Source organism: Peromyscus californicus, unplaced genomic scaffold, assembly GCF_007827085.1.
Source record: "Peromyscus californicus insignis strain IS unplaced genomic scaffold, ASM782708v3 Scaffold_4__1_contigs__length_199733344, whole genome shotgun sequence".
Lineage (NCBI taxonomy): Eukaryota > Metazoa > Chordata > Mammalia > Rodentia > Cricetidae > Peromyscus > Peromyscus californicus.
In genome coordinates this window covers 32,486,210-32,510,342 of record NW_026294562.1, presented here as the reverse complement: position 1 = coordinate 32,510,342, position 24,133 = coordinate 32,486,210, and the positions used below count along the sequence as shown (strand labels likewise).

The following is a 24,133-nucleotide window of genomic DNA, read 5'->3' as shown; positions in this document are numbered from 1 at the left end:
AAATGAGACTAACAGTAGTTATCTATTTTTAGAGTTTTTATGATTAAATGAAATAACATGTACAAAGGCTAACATTTAGTGTTACATGAATATTAATTCTCCTGAGGAAAAAAATAGAAGGGAATGAAAAAAAAATGATACAGGGTTGAGGATGTAACTTAGTGGTTGAACACATGCCTGGCATGCATAAAGACCTGGATTGCAATTCTAGCACTGTAAAATAATAAAAAAAATAAAGTGACAAGACGCACAGTAAGTTATTTCATTCTCACATAATCTTGCAATCTCTAGTTGGTACTCTAAAAATATTTTCCAAGAAGACACATCTAGTTAGGTTCCAGATGCTATCAATACAGAATTCTACAAACTTCACAAATGCCTTAGAAGTAACCAAATATTATGAATTATATTATTTCTGTTATTTTCTATCAACTGCTTTTTATATATCTGACACATCTCATATAAAGCTCATTCATTTGCTCTTGGGATCTTGATTCAATTATTTAAGCTAGCATCATATGCCTAGAAAGTGGTCTCTCCCAAACGGCATACTCTTGAATAGAGTCTAACATCTCAACTTTTACTTCAAAGATTTTTATTCTGCTATTTTTTAACAACTTGATTAATTATAAATATGCTTTGTTCATGATACTAATCATTTTTTTTACCTATTTATTACCTATTATTATTGAAGCCTAATTATTCTTCAAAGTCCTTCATTCTTTGGGAAATCTTCCCATGGCATACACCGAGTTTTCCTGTTTGCCTCCTCTTTTTGATTGTATGGTCTTGATTATTAAACTGAGAAGGCTATTTGTCAGGTTTTTTTTTTAGGTTTATATATTCGTATAAGTGTTTGTCTGCATGTATGTATGTGCACTACATTCAAGTGTCATATCCTCTGACACAGAGCTGCAGATGGCTATGAGTCCGCTTGTGAGGGCTGGGAACTGCACTCAGGGCTTCTGCAAGGGCAGCCAATGTTTTTAATAGCTGAGCCACCTTCACAGACCTGTATTTACCGGTGAACTTAATTTTCTCTTTCTTTTTTAATTAACCAGGCACGCTTTTAATCCCAGTACTTGGCAGGCAGAGGTAGGTGGATTCCTTCGAGTTCAAGGCTTGCCTGGTCTATATAGAGTTCCAGGCTAGCCAGAGATACACAGTTGGGACCCTGTCTCAAAAGCAAAAAAAAAAAAAAAAAAAAAAATTAATTATACACACACATATACTTTTTTTAAAAAGAGTGTGTGTGTGTTTAGGTCAAAGGACAACTTGGAGGAGTTGGTTCTCTCTTTCTACCCTATGGTTCTCACGAATGACCTCAGATCATCAGGCTTGGGAGCAAGAGCCTTTCTTTACTCAACTGGGCCATTTTGCTGACCACAGTTTCTTAATCTATTAGAAAAAAGACTGCTTGCCTTATCTATTTAGATCAGTTTCTAAGTATCACAAAATGATCTGGTTGAAAATAATTACTGAGAGTAGAAAACTCCTTTACACTAAAACTAGCTTAAAATGGATAACTTTAAGATATGTCTTTTATTACTGCAAATGCATCTTTATATTTTAAATTAATTTGAGCTATTTGCTTCACACAATCTATAACAATACTAAAATAACCAAAACATCCACTAAGGAAAGTGGTTCAATAAACTACATACTTTTTTTTTTTTTTTTTTTGGTTTTTCGAGACAGGGTTTCTCTGTGTAGCTTTGCACCTTTCCTGGAACTCACTTTGTAGACCAGGCTGGCCTTGAACTCACAGAGATCCGCCTGCCTCTGCCTCCCGAGTGCTGGGATTAAAGGCGTGCGCCACCACCGCCCAGCTCAATAAACTACAAAATACAGAATCCTATACAGCCATTTAAAATGATGCAGCAAACATCTATTTATTACACACAGTTGTTCATGTATTCTGTAAGGTGAGAAAAATGCAAAGTATAAAAAAGTATGCATAGTTTGATTCTATTAAAACGTATGTCTTAAAATTATATTAAAGATACATAATAAAGCTGGTGGTGGTAGTGGTGCACGCCTTTAATCCCAGCGCTCAGGAGGCAGAGGCAGGAAAACCTGTCAAACCTATGACCATGGAGCTCACTTCCTACAAAGTATAAAAAGGAAGCACTGAACTCAAACATGATGGAAACTCAGCTAGATAAGGCCATGCTACCTCAACACATAATAAAAACGTACAAAACAAGTGGCCTGAAATGATGTAAAACAAATGGTTTATTCTTATAACATCTGATGCAATACCATTACATCTAAGGTTTGTAAGACTTGAAAGAAAGAGAACGAAGACATTCACACAGTTTTTGTAAATTTTCATTCTAAAGGCTTATTTCTCAAAGTTACTTCAAAAAGTTAGGTCAATATGGACCACTTTCAAAGTTTTAGTTAAACAAGCTAGGCCTTGTTTTAGTAGTAAACATTACACTACTACTTTAAAAACCGCCCCGTGTGTGTGTGTGTGTGTGTGTGTGTGTGTGTGTGTGTGTGTGTGTGTGTGTATGTGTGTGTGCATATGTATGATCATTAGAACTCAGGTCATCAGGTTTGGTGGCAAGAGTTTTACATGCTCAATCATTTCTCTGGCCCTATACTTTATCAATGATTCATTACACACATGTTTTAGAACATACTGTGTTCTATTTAACGATTTAAGTAACTAAAAAATCACTTCCTCATTTGGCCAATTTAATTAACTATGTTGCTGTGGGAAGGAATGAAAATGAAATGCACAATGATGTTTGGAACCACAAGTCATTTTGGTAAGCAATTCTTATTTTTTTCTTCCATCAAGCAATTTTTTAATAAAGGTTAATAAAACTGACCATATGTTTTCATCTCACCTATCCTGTAGTAAATCAGAAATAAACCGATTAAGACAGACAACAGAAAAAGCAAAAGCAACAGAAGCCTATCAAAAAAAAAAAAAAAAACTTCTGTTGTTCAAATAGGCTGATGGCAAATATACAGGGCATTTAAATTGGGCAAAAGACATACTTAGAAATGCCCCTCCCTTTTTTTCAAGACAAGGCTTCTCTGTGTAACAGCACTGACTATCTTAGAACTTGCTTTGTAGACCTGCCAAGAAATCACAGAGATCTGCCTGCCTTCTTAGTGCTGGGATTAAAGGTGTGTACCACCACCACCTGGCTTACAAATCTTTTTATAAGTAATATACTTTATACTTGGTGTTTTATTAGTTGACATAATTCCCAGGTTCAGTTTTTTTCTAGATATGAAAATATATACTGAAAACAAAGTTCTAAAAAATATGTAATATGGGGAATAAGTTCAGACACAGTAAATAATATGATTACTCTAGACAAAGAAATGAACTGCTATACTTGTGTGTCCTTAGCTTGGAAGAAAAAAAATATCACTTAATGTAAGTGATGAGACACATCATTTACAGGGAAAAATATAAAAATACAATATTTAAGTATGTCAAATTGAGATTCATTCTAATGTATTATACTAGTTATTTTTGTTAGTATATAAAAATGTTTCCTGCCCTGGGTTTTTAATCCTGTGAAATAAAACTTGACCCCCACATACACATAAGTAAGTACACAGATGCATTTCATTCTATCAACCAGAGCTTCCATAATGCATAATTGAAAGAAAAATGTAATTACACTTAAATATAAGAAGTCCTGCCCACTGGGTCAGCTTACCAGATTTGTGCTTCTTGTGTTTTCCTTTCTTTTTAATGATCAATAACTTATTTTGGATCTCAGGTTTGTAAGACTTGAAGGCAAGAGAATGAAGACCTTCACGCTTTCTTTGTAAATTTTCATTCAAAACATCTTTCAATTTCTTTTTTTTCTTTTTCTTCTTTTTCGCCCTCATTTTAGTTAGTTTGAGTTTTTTGTGGCTCTGTAGCGAGTGCTCTAACAATATATCTCTTACAACTCTGTGGCAGTTAATATCCTGATGATCAATGTGACTTCCATTTATATGAATCTGGCAAGATTTCAGAGCATTTTCTTTTAATGGACTGGGTTCTGTCTTTATTCTGGAAGCTTCACCATATTTTTCCTGATTTTCTATAAATCTTATTTCACCTGGACTGAGTGGCTCTCCAAAAGCAGTAACTTCTCCTGGACTTCTGGGCTTCTCCAAATTTTCTTTACAACAATCAGTTTTTTCCATTCCACATGGACTGTGGACTTTAATGTCACAGTTGGATTTTACTTCCATTTCAACAGAGATGTCATGATTATCAAAGTTCATTTTAGCAGGACAACAGGCTGGATCAAACTCCATTTCCTGCTCTTTCTTGAAGGCTGAGGGCAGACTTTCTCTATTACATCTGTGTTCTCCATTACTTGTACTAACATGGTCACACTTGAATTTCTCCAGTTTAATTCGAGGTACTCTTTTTACTTTAATGGGTGGAACTGGAAATTCTGGAGCCTGGAAGGGCCTTTGTTTATAAATCCGTACATCTGCACCACAGAACTGTGGAAAGTGCACATAAGCATTCTCCAGATAGTCGTAGCCAAGGATGACTTCCCTACACTCATGAATGGGCTGCCCAAGCACAGCATCCTGAACTTCTTTCTGTGTCTCATACACAAAGTCACAGAGTCCTTTAAGTAACCACACTTTCTGGTAGAAAGGTAGCTCGTGAAAAGGTTTTTCTTCCAAGGGATTAACTTCTCCAAGAACCTTAAAAAACTGAGGACATAAGCCAAGTTTCTCAGCACAGTTATCAGGATGTTCGGTCTGTCCCATAGCAGTATACCACTGCTGTACCTTCTGTCTCAGCACCGCTTCCCAAGTCCGGTAAGGCAAAGTGGGTCTTCGATGTAAGGTAGGTCTGCGATGGGGAGGACTGAGTAAAGAAGTCATTATTTTAGACAGAAAGGCATTGCACTGGGGCATCAGAAGACAGCGTTCCAGTTCATAAAAGACAATTTCTGGCAAGTTTAGAATCTGTTGGGCTAAACAAAGGAAATGCCCAATGGCTGGAATTTCCCACATGTTCTCCATACAGGCTGGAGCTGCTTGAGCAAGGAGTTTTCTTTCCCACTCTTCTACTTCCTTTTGACAAGCTTCTTCCGCTTCTTTTTTTTCTTGCTCCCGAAGCCTAAACAAAATTTAAATTATACTACTATTACTTACAGACAGCAGCATAAAACACTGAAATTTAAAGTTATATTTATCTTCAGTAATTAAGACAACTGACTTATGTTTTCCACATGAGTCCTAAGTGCCCCATTAAAAGTACGCTGTGCCTCAATCCTCATAAAGAAATACATATTCCCCTGTATCCTCAGTTTTATGGATGGAGACCTATCACTAACACCATCTCCAGGGTGAAACACTTGAACTTATAACATATATCTACTTTAGCTAATAAGACAGTGAATTTTGACTGTAGTCATTTCTATACTATGACTTCATTTAAAAGCTATACAATGTTTATATTTTTACCCACATTATTTCATTTCTATAAAATTATAGCAGTGGGGCTGGGGATGTAGACAGTTTGTAGAGTGTCTGTCTAGCATATAAGAAGCTCTAGGTTTGATCCCCAGCACTGCATAAAAACAGGGTGCTCAAGGCCATTCTTAGCTACATTGTGAGTATGAGATCAGCCTGGAATATGAGAAACAGTGACTCAAAAAGAGAGAAAAGATTATAATAAATAGTAAATAATAATAATTTAAGCAAAAAGTTATGTGCTTGTCAGTGTTACATGGAGCTCTATTAGACAGAAAAAAAGGAACTATAAAGAAACTGTAGGGGATAGAGAGATGGCTCGACTGATAAAGTACCTGCTGCAGAAGCATGAGGTTGTGAGTTCTGATCCCAGCCTCCATGCAAAAGCTGGGCGCAGTGGTGTGCAGCTGTGAGCCCACTATTTGTGCGTGTGTGTGTGTGTGTGTGTGTGTGTGTGTGTGTGTGTGTGCAAAGTGGTAAAGACAGATGGATTCCAAAGCTCACTGACTAAACAGTCCTACCAAGTAGTGAGCTATAGGTTCAGTGAGAGACCTTGTCTGAAAAAAATAAGGTGGAGAGTGATAGAGGAAGATATCTGATGCTGAGCTCAGGTCTCTACACAGACATGCACTTGCATATACATGAACACACACCTCAGACACATGTACACATACCATAAATACACAAAAAAATTATATTACTAGCCAGTATATGAAACGAGCCAAGATATCCATCATAGATAAATGGATAAGGAAAATGTGGTAACATACACACAATGGCATATTACTCAGCCATTAAAGGAATTAATTTTTGTTATTAGCAATATGAACAAAACTGGAAATCATGATGCAAGAAAAATAAACCAGATACAGAAAAACAAAGGTTCCAAGTTTTCACTCATTTATAGAAACTACAAAATCAATCTAATGGAAGAACTAAGTGCATTTGGACATCCAAACAGTGTTAAATATCATTAACGAGATTCAGCTGTTGAGGGCTAGCACGACGGCTCAGAGGGCAAGCCACTTGTTGCCAAGCCCAATGATCTGAATTTGACCTCCAGGATGAACACAAAGAATCGGCTCCCACAAGTTGCCCTCTGACTTCCAAATACATGTTATATGCAGGTAAGGAGCAAACACAAACATATTAAAAAAGTTTTAATTTTATGACAAAACAGAACAAACAAGAAGATACCCCCTCTAATATGTTTATAATTTTGAAGAATTTTATTTTTACTACATGGGAGTGGCAGGAGTAGCATGCTGGAAGAATCTGGCTTCTTCCTTTATAAAAACACCAATCTGAGAGGTTTCAACTTGATTATTAAAAAAAAAAAAAAAAGAACAGAACATATTCCTAGAATGATAGATACAGCTGTGCCTTAGCAGTTCAGGCCCAAAAGGGATGGCAGAATCCATAAACTTTCAGTCTTACATGTTGTCAGAAAACCTGTCAACAATGGTCCGAAACCTAGTACCAAAGCACCCACGATTCAGTGTCTAGTTATTCCCCATGTTCTGCAACATAAATGTTTAAGTATTGTCCTGAAGAAACAACACACTACGAAAAATAAGGCTATAGAGTATGCTAAACCTTTGACCAAGAGAATGAAGGAAGCTAAATTAAAAAGTCAGCAACAGATTGTCAAATGGCATACACTATCTATAACCAGCACTAAGGATATTTTAAAAAGCCACATGTAAACCCATTTTATAAGCATTTAACTAGTTACCCTCCACAGGGAATTTTGGTTCTCTGCAAAGCCATACACTGCCAAATAAAAAGCCCACTGCCAGGTGTGTGTTACCTTCCCTCCAGTAGTTGGTCAGAGGTTTCCCAGAGACCCTCAAAGCAATACAGGCTATTGACACTGCTCTTGCTTGCCTACTAGAACTTAATGGAAAGACCCTATTGCTGAAGACACCACATATATAGGTCATAGGAGATGGTGAAATCAAGCTGGTGCTAAGCAGAAAGCTTTTTCTGTGATGGCTTTCATAATACTGGAAGGTGTGATGTAGGCTGCTGGGTAAAAAGTCAACAGTCTCACCCAGCTGAGAACCCCATGAGCTATAATAACCACCACTATGGCAAGATATCTCATAGTGCAAAGGTGGTGCAAACGTTATGAGGGTGACCAACCACTTTCTGGCTGGATTTATTAACGCCTGCTCCACAGGAGAAAATGAATGCCTGGTGTGGTGGTGTGAAAGAAAATGGCCCCCAGAGGGAAGGACACTATTAGGAGGTGTGGCCTTGTTGGAGAAAGTGTGTCACTGTGGGGATGGCTTTGAGGTCTCCTTTACTCAAGCTACACTGTGTGATACACAGTTGCTTCTGCTTCCTGCAGATCAAGATATAGAACTCTCAGCTCCTCCTCCAGTACCATGTCTGTGTGCATGATGCCATGTCCTGTCATGATGTTAATGGACTAAGCCTCTGAAACTGTAAGCCAGCCTCAATTAAATGTTTTCCTTTGTAAGAGTTGTTGTGATCATGTCTCTTCAGAGCAATAAAAACCCTAACTACCACACCTGGTACTGCCAATTTGGCCAAGGACCCATGGATGGGGAGCTCACAGACCCCAGGAATAAACCTACAATTATTCTACTAAATGGCTAGAGTATCAAACTGCCTTCTAAATCTCTTTCTCTGCACACAGATTAGCACAGCTATCAGATCTCACTAGAGACGTACTGTGGATGATGGCAAACATAGGAACTCCTAACTAGTCACAATGCAGAGAATATGTGTCAATGGAATGCTCAGCCATAGTAAGGACAATTATATCACACCCTCACCCCAATATTCAGAGACCATTGTGGAAGAGGGGTGGGAAAGAGGGGTTGTAAGAGCCAGGGGTCAGGAGGACCGGAGCAGAACAGTGTCTTCTGGACATGACCAGAATGCTGCACTCAGGAACTCACAGCAGCTGTGGCTGCTGGCCTAAGACCCACACAAGATTAAGCCAGTCAACATGCTGGAATGTAGGGGAAAGGATCACAAGTCCCAGGCATAAGTGATGAGCTACGGCAGGTGCTGCCTCCTCGGGAGGAGAGTCAGTTGTCTTAAGAGTGTGGCCCCTCCTAGGCTGGCCGGGCTCCGCTGGGCAGCACAAACTGGACTCAGTAGGTTATTGAAAAGAGAAAGAGGACATGAACATGAGAGAGAAGTAACAGGTAAATTTGGGAGGAGTGAGAGGGAAGAGTGGGGGTAAACATAATCAAACTACATTGCATGAAATTTTCAAAGAATTAATATATTTAAAAAAATCAATCAAAACGATCCAGAAATGATAATGGTGTTAGAATTAGCAAACACTGTGAGAGTTATTGAAACTGTATTTTGCATGGTCAAGAAGTTCACTTAAACTAGGTGTGTGAGGCACAAGCCTGTGATCCCAGCACTTGGGGGGCAAAGGCAGGTGAACTGCTTCAAGATCAAATTCAGTCTAGATTAGCCAAGGCTAGCCAAACAACAAAACAACAAATTTCACTTAACTTGGAATGTATTTAAACAAAACCAAACCAATGCTGGGCGGTGGTGGTGCACACCTTTAATGCCAGCACTGGAGAAGCAGAGGCAGGATGATCTCTAAATTTAAGGCCAGCCTGGTCAACAGAGTGAGTTTCAGGACAGCTAGGGCTACACAGACAAACCCTGTCTTGAACCTCCACCCCCTGCAAAAGAAACCAAATTGAACCCCCCCCCCACCCTACCCCCAAGACAGGGTTTTTCTCTGTGTAGTTTTGGTGCCTGTCCTGGATCTCGCTCTGTAGACCAGTCTGGCCTCGAACTCACAGAGATCTGCCTGGCTCTGCCTCTCGAGTGCTGGGATTAAAGGTGTGCGCCATGACCGCCTGGCTCAAATTGAACTTTTATAGGAAAATTAAAATGCTTGAGATTAAAAAAAATACACTAAATGGGATTAATGACAATTAGAGGCAACAGGGAAAAAGACCAGTGAATATAAAATGCATGAAGGAAAATACTTTCACAGAATATATTTAATTAAGAAAAATGATCATAGAAAGAAATTATAAAATAACAACAATGATTAGGAATAAACTGTAAACCATCTGGGTAAATATATTAATAAAAAGTAATGTTTAGTTTGGTGATAAAATGATATGGCTGAATTATTAATAAAAAACAATATAGACTACGTGTTATGGTACATGACTGTAATCATGGCACAAGGGAGGCAGAGGCAGGAGAATCTCTGTGAGTTCGAGGCCAGCCTGGTCTACAGAGTAAGCTTCAGGAAAACCAGGGCTATACAGAGAAACCCTGTCTTGAAAAACAAACCAACAAAAAAATCTTTTTGTTTTTCAAGACAGGGTATTTCTGTGTAGCTTTGGAACCTGTCCTGGAACTCACTCTGTAGACCAGGCTGGCCGTGAACTCACAGAGATCCACCTGCCTCTGCCTCCTGAGTGCTGGGATTAAAGGTGTGCACCACCACTGCCCGGCTCCAAAAAATCCTAAATCAAAAATTTAAAAACCAAAGATGAGTCAGGTCATTTGAAGATCCTGTTTATTTAATTTGAATTATAGATTCTATTTATTTTACCAATAAATGGAATCTCTATAGACTTATAAACTAAGATAAACGGAATTTCCTCTTTAAAATTCTATTGTTAACTATTATACAAAAGGTTTTGAGTCATTTCCCATAAAATTTAAGTAAGAACTTAAATGTTTGCTGTAAGCATCTGTATCTGTTAGTGCTGTGGGATGGTCTGTCAAATCTGTTGCTCTGATTGGTCAATAAATAAAACACTGATTGGCCAGTGGCCAGGCAGGAAGTATAGGCGGGACTAACAGAGAGGAGAAATGAGAGAACAGGAAGGCAGAGAGAGACACTGCCAGCCGCCACCATGACAAACAGCATGTGAAGATGCCGGTAAGCCACGAGCCATGTGGCAAGGTATAGATTTATAGAAATGGATTAATTTAAGCTGTAAGAACAGTTAGCAAGAAGCCTGCCACGGCCATACAGTTTGTAACCAACACAAGTCTCTGTGTTTACTTGGTCGGGTCTGAGCGACTGTGGGACTGGCAGGTGAGAGAGATTTGTCCTGACTGTGGGCCAGGCAGGAAAACTCTAGCTACAGTTAGAATATCAAACATCAAAAAACGCAGCTTACTTAGTATGTCTGTCACTGGTTTTGATCAACTTTTTCATTATAACCTTTGACTATGAACTTACTGTAAAATCACTTAGCAGTTAGAAAAATCTTGATATTTATGATAGATTTCTATTTTTAAAATCAATCAGGGGACATGGCTCAGTAGGTAAAGTTGTCCTCTGACTTACACATATATACTGAGAAATGCACGCCCCCTCCCACACACATATCACATACACATTTTAAAAAATTAAAATTCAAGGCTGGAGAGATGGCTCAGCAAATAAGAGTATTTGTTGATCTTGCAGGTAACACAGGTTCAGTTCCTAGTACCCAGGGGCAGTTCACAACTGTCTGTAACTCTAGTTCCAAGGGACCAGTCACTCTCTTCTGGTCTCCAAAGGAACCAGGCACATGTATGGTGTACATACATATATGCACGCAAAATATTCATACACTTAAAAATAAATAAGCTGGGTGGTGGTGGCACACGCCTTTAATCCCAGCACTCGGGAGGCAGAGGCAGGCAAATCTCTGTGAGTTCAAGGCCAGCCTGGTCTATAAAGTGAGTTCCAGGAAAGGTGCAAAACTACACAGAGAAACCCTGTCTCAAAAAACTAAAAAAAAAAAAAAAAAATTAAATTAAAAAAAATGAAAAACATAATTAAAAAATCAAAATGTGAAATACTTTGTTTTTTCTCACAGACTGAATTCACAGGCTGAGTATCTCTATCTGAAATGCTGGGGAAAAATGTTCTGGATTTCACAGTATTTTCATATGCATAAAATGAAGCATCTTGAAGATGGAATCCAAATTTAATCATTAATTTATGTTCCACACATATACATATTGACTGAAGGTAGTTTTATGGTACTTTAATGAACCTGTGCAATGAATGCAACCCATATAAACTTTTTAAATTTGAGTGTAAATTTCATCAGGTATGGAATTTTCCATTTGTGGTGTTATTAGAGCTTACAAGCATCAGATTTTGGAATGTTAAACCTTTTAATTTAAATCCAGTATGCTCAACTCCTCTGAAGGAACATTAAACATAGAATAGAGGATACAATAATAAAATAATAACAATGATGATGATAATCAATAGAGAAAGAGAATAAAAAGAATCCTGGGATCCTGTAGGCAATGCACAAATGACTAATACCAATGAATTACTCTTCGTTCTGATAGAGAAAAATCATATGTTTCTGAAGAGATGGAAACAAAAGCAACCAGTGCTTAGGAGAATGAAAGAGGAAATTTAAGCAGATGAAAAAATAAATGACTTGTTTTTACCTAAAGCAGTGCTAAATAACCTTTGGTTATTAGGTTAGTAATATGGTAATTGCTGAAACTATTCACCTAATGGAGACACTAAGAACACACATAGAACAGTGAGATGATGACTTCTTCAAATTCCACAGCAAGTCAGTGTAAGACAGTGTGAGTGCAGAGCCTACTTGGCAGGCCAAAGTTAACATCAATTGAGTTACTTTTGGAAGGAAATTAGGCAATGATACATACATTCTGTTAGGTCAGGGCCCGAGAAGAGCCACCATGCAGGGGAAACACGCTGCCAACTCTATGTGCACTACGTGAAGTTACTTAAGGAATACTGTTTGCAATGTTACTCCTCATGAACTGTATTTTTCAGGGGAGGATGTTAGAATCTAGTCATGGACTCTGGGTTTACTAAGGAGGGGTGAAGAAGAAAACAAAGTACATGGTTTCTGTGGGTTTGTTTGTTGGTTTTCTTTGCTGGACATAGGGTCTCACTTATGCAGAAGCCCAGGTTGGCCCGGAGCTCACTATATACCCCAGGCTAGTCTTGACCTTGAAGTAATCTCCCATGTCTCCTGAGTGCTGGAATGACAGGTGAATACCACCATTCCAGGCTTAAACTAGTTCTGTGGAAACAGGAATGTGAAATCTTTCAATTGATTCTTAAAAATGTGGTGAATAGGGAATGGGATAGCCTTAGTACCTAGAGCTCTAGAGATAATGTATGTAATCTACCAGATTTAAGTTTATCTTGTATATATGAATGTTTTGCTTGCATGTATGTAAATGCACTGCATGTGTACCTAATGCCCGCAGAAGACATTAGGTGCTAAGAATCGAACCTTGGTCCTCTACAAGAACAGCAAGTGCTCTTAACCACTGGAACCATCAGGTGTATTCTGTGAGGTCAAGACCAGCATGGGCTATATAGTAAGTTACAGGCCAGTAAAAGGTGTATAGTGAGATCAGCCTCAAAGAAAAAGAGAGAGAGAGAGAGAGAGAGAGAGAGAGAGAGAGAGAGAGAGAGAGAGAGAGAGAGAGAGAGAGAGAGAGAGAGAGAGGAGAGACAGAGAGACAGAGACACAGGCAGGTTGAACCTAACCATATTTTGCTGATAAAGACAGACTTTTAAACCAGCTCTCCAAAGATTTGTTTAAAGGCACAGTAGTAAAATAAAAGAAAGCAGGGCTCAGTGGTTAAGAGCGCTGGCTGTTCTTCCAAAGCCCTTAAGATTCAATTCCCAGCAATCACATGGCGGCTCATGTCCATCTATGAGATCTTAAGCCCTCTTCTGGCCTGCAGGCATACATGCACACAGAGCACTTCACTGCTTTCTGTTATATACATGTATATAAAACATGGTTTAAAAATGTTAACTCTAGATACTAAGCCTTCTGTTTGGGGAAATAAGACTAAGGATCATAAAACCCACAATCACTCATTAAAAATCAAATAAACAAAAAAACTGGCCCTTATTTCTTTTTTCTAGATGAGCTTTGTTGTTGTTGCTCCTTTTAGGCCTGGAGAATATTTACCTGCTACTGTATGAAATACTAACAGAAATTCTAACAAGTGTTACTTTAACCATGCATACATAATTTATAAAAAGCACTGCTAATGATGAATGGCTTTACAAAAAAAAAAATTACATTTGAAAGTACCCTCACTCGTTTTATAAACTTTCAGTGAATGCTTATTATAAATGAAGGAAGAAAGAAAAAATATAAACCCCCCCTTTTCTCAAGAGTTTGCAATCTAGAAAAAACATATAAGCTTCAATTAAAAATTATCCATTAAAGAAACACTACAATGTAGGCAAAACTGATGGTATGACAAAGGAAAGCTAAGGCATCTGCATTTTAAAGTGAGTAATACATATTATATTATAGGAATATTAACCACTAATATCAAATTTATTAGCTAGGTTTTTAACTTATCTGCTAACAACAGAGTCTCACAGTTAAAACAAAACAGGAATTTAAATTTTAGTAGGGAACTTATAGAAGCCCTGTAGGGTCAGAGACACAAATTTAAAAGAAGCCACAAATTAACCTAACTATATCTATACACTTCTCCAGGAGAATTAAGACTTCTAGTGGTATTTCACACTTCTGAAACTAAGAACCTAGAATAATCAGAAACTCCTACTGCCACTTTTGCCAAGATATAAAGTCTCCTATCTCAGACTGCTGCTTGTGTTGTCTATACAGTTTCATGTAAGAAATATAGACCTGATCACATGCCCTCACCTTAGATATGAGTGGGTGTGAGAATTTAAAATTTTTGGCATTTGTCAGGAACGTCAAGATTTGTGTGGGAAAATAGCAAAAGTCTGGAAACCTATAAAAAAAATGCAGGTGACTATACTTACACTGCTATTTTTTTTATTTTAAAGGAAGATGATTTTTAATTATTCTTCAACAACTAGATAATCCAGAAGAAATAGACAATTTTTAACTCTACAGTCCACTGAGGCTGGTTACTGAAGAATTGTACATCTGATTATATCACTGACCTGTAAAGGGATTGAATCAATAATAAAATCATACAGCCCTCTGCTGTTCTGTCTATGTTACTATTATGAGACATAAAACAAAATAGAATTCAAATGGCTATCTCTTTAAAGAAATGTATTATTGCTCTAGATCAGCAGTTGTCAACCTGTATATCGTGACCTCTTTTGGGGGTCAAAGCACTGCTATTTTTTTGTTGGAGAATTTCAAAATAGATTATAAAGTCAGAATTTTTATTTTACAAAAATATAGAAACCACTTACTGTTTTAGTTATGGTGATTTCCAAATCAAAAGATGAGTTAGTTTATATGGGTATGTGAAACAATGACTATTAAAGGATACAGTTTTTGGTAATCTAAACATTAAATTTTATAAAAGGCAATTGTGAGAATATTTTTAATACAATTAAGGTATCAAAACTACTATCTGATAATGTCACATTGTATACTGAGTAAGATAGTGCATGCCTGAGATCTCAACACTTGTCCCATAAGATAAAGAAACTAAGACAAAGGAGCACACAAAAAATAATAAAAATCCAGAATTTATGTAGAGAGTCAGTATGTCCTTTTAACACATTTTATTTTCTGAAAGTATTATATACTTTTTTGTTCAATAAATGAGGTCTACACAATGTATTCTTTCCTTAAACAGGGTCAACTGCAATCTCACGTGCTTGCCCAGCAAGCACTTCAACCACTAAGGCTTCTCCCAAGCCCAATTCTGGTTTTAGGAGACAGGACCTGATATAGACCATGCTGACCCTCAAACTCCCTAGGTGGCCAACTCCTGATCTTCTAAGTGCTGAGATTAAAGGTATGCACCACCATACCCAGCTAATTTGTACAATAATGAGTTGTTTTTAAAATTAAAAAATCACAAGTAAGTCAGGCGATGGTGGCACACCCCTTTAATCCCAGCACTTGGGGAGCAGAGGCAGGTAGATCTCTCTCTCTGTGAGTTCAAGGCCAGCCTGGTCTACAGAGTTAGTTCTAGGGCAGCCAAGGCTACACAAAGAAACCCAGTCTCAAAAAAAAAAAATTACAAATATGTAGTAACATTTTACTTTAGATGAAGCATAATCAGATAGAATTAATAAACAGACAAAAGGTCACGACACTATGTAACTACAAATTTCTACATAATTACAAGTTAAAATGATTTATAATACAAAATATTGCTGAGAGAAATTAAAGAAAACAATTACGCAGAAGTTAACCAGTAATAGCCATGCAATATTAATCAAAATCCCCTCAGACTTATTTTTGGAAAGAAATTTACAGTATTCTAAAATTACATGGAAAAGAAAAGGTCATAGTACAGACAAATTTGAAAATAATAAAAATAAAGTTGGAAGACTCACTTAAATTTCAAAGCTTACTATATAAAGCCTTATATAAACTCAAATAGTACTCTACAACAGTATCAAATAAAGTAGTCATCAAATTAAGGCAGTCGTAGCATAAATGTATCTATACATAAGTGAGTTCAGAGTGACTCATAAATACATGTTCAATTAACTTCAATAAAGAGAATTCAGTACAAAAAGGATAGGTTGTTTTTTGTTTTTCACAATAAGTGATATTGGCATAACTGGCTACCAGTAATGGAAACATTAGTTTTATCCTTTTCTCACATTACACACAAAAGTTAGTTTCAATTAGGTACTGAATAATCATAAAAACAGAAACACAGAAATACTGGAGGAAAAAATTTCATAACCCCAGTTATGTTACAATTTCCTATACAAGTCACAAAAAGCCCATTTAAAAAAAAAAACCAATCAACTGAATGTCAAAGGTAAGAATTTCTTCTTGAAAAACACTGAAAACAGAACACAGTTTTTTTGTTTTTGTTTTTCAAGACTCAATTTCAATTTAACAGTTTTGGCTGTCTTGGAACTCGTTCTGTAGACCAGGCTGACCTCAAACTCACAGAGATTCAACTCCCTCTGCCTCCTGAGAACTGGGATTAAATATATGTGCCAAAACTGCCTGGCAGGACACATTTTTGAAGAAGCATCTGCAAGTCATATTTACCTGGCAAAGGACTTGTATCTTGAATACATAAAGAATTATTGCAATTAAACAAGAAAACATATAAGAGTTGGGTGCAGTGGTACACGGGCCATTGAATGGACAATGTTCTTCCATGGCTTATTCTCCTATGTTTATTTGTGGCAAAGGTAATATAAATACATGTATGGCTGAAAAAAAAAGATGATTTGGGACTGACTAGCTTCCTACTATACATTCTCACTTGGATGCTTAAACATTTATCACCATCTCAATCCCTTCATTTTTAGACAATTTTTAGTTCCTTCCCTTTCAGCTCAAATTTTCAAACTTACAGTTTCGTTTCAGCTGCTTTAAAAATCACTGCTTCGGAGGACAGGCCCAAGAGCCACCCAAAAACTGTGTGACTTTAGGCAAACCGCTTTCTCTGGACTCATGATACAGTCTGACTATACACGTTGAGAGCTACGCCTGTCTCAGGAAATAAATACTACACTCAGAAGCTTTCTTCCGTGTCACAACAGTGCCATGCCTACTGTGTGTGGCTATGTGTGCCTTAGCTCCTGAGTATGAGAATTAAAGGCAAGTGCCACCGCACCCAGCTGTGCTCCATTTTTCATTCTTCCCTTCCTCTACTTATATCAAGGAAGGCTTTAAGTCTGATGCCTCTTCCCAGAACAATTTCTATTTCTGGTAACTAGTAATAGACGTGTCTTCTTCCATAAGCCTTTCAATTTTTTGGTTCCTCCCATTCTAATCAATTATGTACTATTATCAGGTTAATTTTAATTCTTTCCCAAAATTCCCATTTCCTATAGCAGAAAAATTCTGAGGTGCTGAACAGGGGAAAAATGTGTTTCATAGTTATTTCCCAAATTAATCACTGCTATAAAAAGTATGATTGCTTAAGTATCATGGCTGAGTTTTAGCCGTACAATTATCAAGCAAGTTACATTTATTAATATAAGAGCAACAAAATGTTTTAAGTTGCCTTCAACTAGTATTAGCAAATCCTAATTATATCAGCAAACATTCTTTGCATAGTCTGAGATTTGATCTGGTGTAAAATCACTAGTAAATTACAGAAACTCGAGTTTCACTTACTTCTTGGGGCTCTACTTGCCTTTTGTTTTTTTTGTTTTGTTTTGTTTTTTTTTTTTTTGGTTTTTCGAGACAGGGTTTCTCTGTGTAGCTTTGCGCCTTTCCTGGAACTCACTTGGTAGCCCAGGCTGGCCTCGAACTCACAGAGATCCGCCGGCCTCTGCCTCCCGAGTGCTGGGATTAAAGGCGTGCACCACCACTGCCCGGCTACTTGCCTTTTGTTACACATAAAATGTTTATAAGGCCATCACTCTATGTTCGTGGGCACACAAATGTACCACTAATTGAGTACAAGACATTTTTTGAAGAGTCTAAAACAAGCAGTTATCCAAGGAGTTAATAATATTACTGCAGGAAATGGCAGAGATGTATTTATGTCATTCTTTTTTTTTATAATCTAAACTTAATTTTTTATTTTATGTGTATGGGTGTTTTGACCCCATGTATGGACATCACATACATGCCTGGTACCCTCTGAGGCCAGAGGGCATTGGATTCCCTGGAACTAGAATTAAACAGTTGTGAGCTAAGATGGGAACTGAACTTGGATCTTCTGTGGATGTAGCAAGTGCTTCTAGCCCCTATTGTCATTCCTAACATCATTATTTCTGGAGTTGATAATAATTTAATGGTGTGTGATTCTATTCTAAAAACACAAGTGTATATAAAAATTGCTATAATTTCAAGTTCCCTTGGGAATATTTCTAGAAAACTTGAAAATCTTTCATAAAAATTATTTTTGTATACTGTCAAAATAATGTTTTAAAATTTAAAACTATACTTTAAAATAAATTTCACTATGACTCATTAACAATTCATATTTTGTTAACAGTGCATTACTATTAAACCTATTCAATACGGATTACTACTAAAATGGGACCAAAAATGTGGTACTGGCATATAAATGCAGCTATTCTCTAAAAAGTAATTCTTAGAAATCTGAACATTCAACATTTTAACATTTACCTTTTTTCTTCTTTTGCTCTCAGCTGTTCTTCCTGTCTCAAAACTTGAACCATTATAGACTCAAAAACTCCACTTGTCAAACCTGCCAAACTTCGAGGTGTTGACCGGCGCCTTGTTGAAGTACATGCAGTTCCCTTCTCCTCCTCCAATCCATAATAGCCTCTAGATGTAACTGCTATCGTTGTCTTTTCTCTCAAGTGCCTTGGAGAAGAATAAGTCAGTTCACAAGGTCAAATCTTCTGGATAAGCAACACACCCTTTCACTAGTACCTTAAGTAGAAGTTCTTTTGCTGACTACTACAAAATATTTAGTTAAACCTTTCTTTGCCACATTCCAGGGTTTTATCTGTTCCACACAAAATTCTAACTTCTTTCATATAAAATTCACTGAGGGATAGTCCTTCCTCTATATTTAAAAAATATAAGCATGAAGCATTAAAATTACGGACTAAAACACCAATTCTATTAATAAACATCAATAGAAAGCTTTTGTTTGCATTAGGTATCATACTGTTTCACTGATGTATGAGAAAATATACAATGATATAAAAACATTTTGGGAAAAAAGATTTTGATATATAAATAGTTTGGGGAAATTATAAATAAGGACAGCATTATAATATATAGCAATTATATTACATGGGCCCAGAGAGTGAGGAATTATAAGGCCCAAGGAAAACAGCTGCCTAGCAATAACAAACCCTGAAGAGATGAAGTAGAGGCTTGTTTAAATGTGTTTTTACTAAGTGATCTAACTATGTAACATTAATTGCTTTATCAGTACTAATGAAAGAGAATATATTATAAAAATATGAATGAACAATGTAATCTATCTTCTAACTGAACAGATTCAGATTCAGAATTTAGAACTCTAGAATTCCTCTTCAATCTCAATGCAAATGTGTCCTTCATGATATTTTTATTAACTCACTGAGATACTGGTCTAATGCTTAAAAATAGTATCCCAGCAGTTCACTCAATTGTGCACAAATCACTTTAATGAATTTGAAATAATTAAAAATATTTGTAATAGACCTAAGGATGCAGCTCAGAGGTAGCAAACATAAGACCCAAAGATTGATCTAAGTACTGAAAAAAAAAAGTCAGTAAAAACATATTTACACTAGAAAAGGAAGCATTACACTGACCTTGCAAAGTTGTAAAAGCTAGTCCAACTATTGATTTCTAGGTCTGTATCTATTATACAAACAGTAATTGTAATAAAACAAATCAGGGAAAATACCTCTTTTTCTACCTTTGTAAGATATGCCAAATCCTCTGAAAATTCATACATAATTTCTATTACTAGTACTACTACTACTACTACTACTACTACTACTACTACTACTACTACTACTACTACTTCAACTACATATATAGTGTTCTGCCTGCACATATGCCTGCATACCAGAAGAGGGCACCAGATCTCATTACAGATAGTTGTAAGTCACCATGTGGGTGCTGAGAACTGAACTCAGGACCTCTGGAAGAGCAGCCAGTGCTCGTGACCTCGGAGCCATCTCTCCAGGCCCCTCATACATTATTTCTACAATGGCAAACTCAAAGTCCGTTTGAAAGGCAATTACTCAAACTACTGCATAATAATTTATATGAGGATTTTCCTCCCTTGGAGCCCTTTCCACTCTTGGATGTTCTTTTCTTACTTTTCCTTAATAAATCTACATTCCCTCTGTTTAAACAAACCACACATGCAAAAAAAAAAAAAAAAGAATTTATATGACTTAAATGTTGACTATGGCTATATTTCCCTGCTTCCCTAAAAACTGTCAAAAAGTTCACTGAAACATAAAACTTTACACTATGAGATACAAACTCCTTCCTTTCTTAAACTGTGTCCACATCAGTTTATGATTATAAATTAGGATAACTTATCAATTTTATCTTCACTGGCATCTGGATCCCATGAATAGTCTACTAAATTATTGTACTACTGTTTTGTTTTCTGTTACAAGGAGATGGCACTGATTTATAGCTTCTCACAGGATAAGAACATTAGTTTTCTAATAAAGAATTTGGGCTCATTTGGTGTGCTATTTCAGGCTGCTGTTACCACTTTTTAAAATTAGTTTTTTAATTAAAAATTTATATTTATTGTGTACTGGGGGGCGCACATGCCAGACTATGCCTGTAGAGATTGGAGGATTGCTTTCAAGTGTCAGGACATTTTTTCTACCTTTAAACAAAATTTTACATTTATTTCCTTATTGTCTGTGTACACAGACAGGTATATGTGGAGATCAGAGGACAACTTGGGGAAGTTGGTTCTTTCCTTCCACCATAGGAGTTCCAAGGAACGAACTCTGGTTATTAGACTTGTAGCAAGTACCTTTACCTGCTGAGCCATCTCCAAGGCCCAGATTATATTAATTAACATATCAGAGAATATAAACCATTCATCTAAAAGACCAGGTATGTGTATATGCACTCATTGAAAAAGACATCATTATACGCTAAGTGTAAAATTAACCTACAAACACCACAAATATAAATGACATCTAGAAGTACGTGTGCTTATATATACATGAGTCCCAACTCTTAACCTAGATTACTACAAATGCTTCATGACAAGGCTTTTTCCTTTCATTCTGCTCTATTGATACAGAAACCTGTGCAGTACTTTTAAAAGCTGCTTGGAATATGTCATTACCTTGCTGTCTCCCCCAAAATCTTCCAGTCACACTTAGAGCACATATGACATTCTTATAACCTCTAAGACCTAGTGTGATATGGTCCTTACCTCCTTAAGGCCTCCCTTTCTAAGTCTTTGTTCTCTGCATTCCAGCCATTCTTCCATCTATTCTCAAGCTAAACCAACACATCTACTTCCCTAGAATTTTGTGCTCCATTCTTCTTCCATAAAAATACTCTTTTGCAGATATTCATGTGTAGGTCTGTCATTTCAACCATGTTTCAATTGCCACCAAATCTGAGAGGGTTTTCTCTGATTGTGATATTTAATAACAGCTCCCCTATCACTCTATGCCCTTATATTGGTTTCTTTGTCTTTTACTTATCACCACACTGTTTTAATCAGCATTTATTTAAAACTGTCTATGCGCCCCCCAGACCCAGCCCCCTAAAAAAGTTCAGGGATCTGTGCCATATAGGAGGCGAAAAGACTGTAAGGGCCAGAGGTGATAGATGACTCCAAGGAAACGGTCTTTGAGACACAACAAGACTGAAGCAGGCATAAACTCAGAGAGACTGCGGCAGCACACACAAGGCCCACACAGGCTCAATTCAGACGGGGTCCCAGCACTGAGAGTAAAATTGAACATGGGATCACACTCAACCAAGAAACTATCTGCAACTGATAGCTGTTAGCACTTCAGGGTAGGTCCCATGCCCAAGAGAAGTTAGCCAACACAAAACAGATTCAATAGTATTTTTTCCACAGACTTTTTGTCTCATTTTGCTTTGTTTGGGCATTTTTTGTATTATGGTCTTTTGCTTGTATAATTTAGTTTCCGTTTTTGTATGGGTTTTATGTGTGTGTCTGTTTCTTGATTTCCTTTATTTTTTTTAAAGAGAAAGGGAGGAAAAAAGAACATAAAATTGTGTTTGTAGGGAGGTGGGAAGGATCTGGAAGAAGATAAACATGATCAAAATATATTGCATGAAAAAACTTTCAATTAAAAAATAATTATTTATCCCGCAACCAGAAGGAAAGAGCGAGGAACATAAGGGACCTGTCTCCCCTTATTGACTGTACTTTCTGATTCTGAACTATAGGATGTATACATGTGTACATGTGTGTGCATGCATTTTTTAAATATCTTTGAAAGCATACGAGTCAAAATGTTTCACATTTTTCAGTTACAAGTAAATTTAAAACTCCAATCGATGTATTTGTCCATAGTAAGAGTCCTGATTAAACATGTTATTTGGTTTTTATTCATTAGAGAATAAAATGCCATGAAGTAAAATTAAAAAACTCACCTCACCTCCAATCAGAAGTGTCACATATCTAGGACTATATAAACACACTAAAATAAGTCTTCCCTTAAAAAACAAACAAAACCAACAAAGAAAACCCAAGCTCTTTTCTTCCTATGAGGAAAATTATTCCACTAAATCAATGTCAGTAGTTTGAAAATAATATACTGCCAACTATACACAAAACCTTGGCAATAATTATAGGTGACTCACTGAGTTTTTGTCATCATTCTATTGGTTTGTTTTCCTTTAAATCATAAAATGTCTATGCTAACACATTCTGAATTTCAGAATTCAGACACTAAATTCTACTTACAATTACTGAAACAAGTATTAACAAGAAGCAAATTGACGGTAAGTAATCAATACTTAAAACTAATATAAAATATACTTTATATTTACTTATAATCAATACAAACAGATACTGCCTCCTATTAAAAACAAGTATTTAGGAATGTTTCCATTATTATGTGAGGACTTTTTGGCTGATATTATTAAAGCAATATGAAGGTCATTAATAGTACAACTATTTGTATGGAAGTAAAGCTCAAAAGTAGAGAACATATTTAGCATGCACAAGGCCCTGTGCTCAATACCACACACACACACACACACACACACACACACACACACACACACACACACACTCTGCAATTATAACCTAGAAATAAAAAATTACCTAATCTGTTTAATATTCTAAGTGAAAAGTTTCACTTTGTTAAAAGTTCATTTAAAAAAAACATTAAAATTCAACTACAACCCTACAAGCCCCAAGGTCCTAGAAGAAAGGACACGTAAAAGACAGTGAGTGGTAACTAATGCAGGGACTATGTACAGATGTGCACGCAAGGCTAAGAGAAGCTAGGAAGAAACGAAGTGTTCCTGGATCAGCCATAACAAGGAGTTACTCCCACTCTAAGCCTAAAAGAGGAAGAGAAGGGACCGGGGACTAGTTATTAGACCAAGAGAGCTATAACTAAAGAAGAGAACCACACAATGACTGAGCACAGTTACTGACAACCTGCAGGCCAGGAAAGAAGAAGATGTTAAAGGAAATACTCCTACCTCTCGGTCCTCCTGTCAGTGCCTTCCATTGGCTGAACCCAATCAGAAGTCAGGGGACAAGGCAGACCAGTTGATGCAGTCCTTAGAAATCAGCCTCCTGGGGCACAGAGCAGAGTATACAAGGGTGGAGAACGCATTTGGAGAAGCATATGATGACTAACAGCACAGCACAACCTGAGCATTAGTTTTCAAGAACAACTGAATGAAATTAGAAAAGACAGATTTACTAGGGACTTCAACAAAAACTTAGGCACATTTGATAGATAAGCAACGTAGGCATTGCAGCTGGAGGTGTACTCTAAATGTGAGTACCTTTATGAGCACTGAGCTGCACCAATCATTAAAACCCAGTATCCAAATAAGCCTAGCATAAAAGAAGTTTTTCAAATATCTCAAACAGCCAAGTATTAAACCAAACCTTGACAAACAAATCACAATGCCCTCATAAAAATAATTTTTGTGTTATTAATGCTTAGAGAAATTCTTACATGCAACTTATAAATAAGTATAAACATACTATAGAATACAGACTCTTTTTTTTTTCCTCCTCCAAAGATCAGCTTATAGAAGTTTAGAGACCTGACAATGTCTTGGTGAAACCAATCATTTTGTACATAATATATGCTAAAAAAAGA

At 36.7% G+C, this 24,133-nt stretch overlaps 1 protein-coding gene across 6 annotated transcripts in view; it reads right to left on the bottom strand.

Moving 5' to 3' along the window:
* The window catches only part of Kiaa2026 (KIAA2026 ortholog), an 85,473-nt gene that overhangs the window by 42,112 nt on the left and 19,228 nt on the right, over nt 1-24,133 (bottom strand). For 3 of the 6 annotated variants that reach the window (XM_052714482.1, XM_052714481.1, XM_052714483.1), the window contains exons 2-3: nt 18,477-18,677; nt 3,690-5,107 (exon numbers count right to left, since the gene is read on the bottom strand). In XM_052714482.1, coding sequence (XP_052570442.1) covers nt 3,690-5,107; nt 18,477-18,677 — 1,619 coding nt within the window. Of the gene's footprint in view, nt 1-3,689; nt 5,108-18,476; nt 18,678-23,498; nt 23,596-24,133 lie in introns of all 6 variants that reach the window. The other 3 variants (XM_052714485.1, XM_052714486.1, XM_052714484.1) reach the window with 3 other exon arrangements.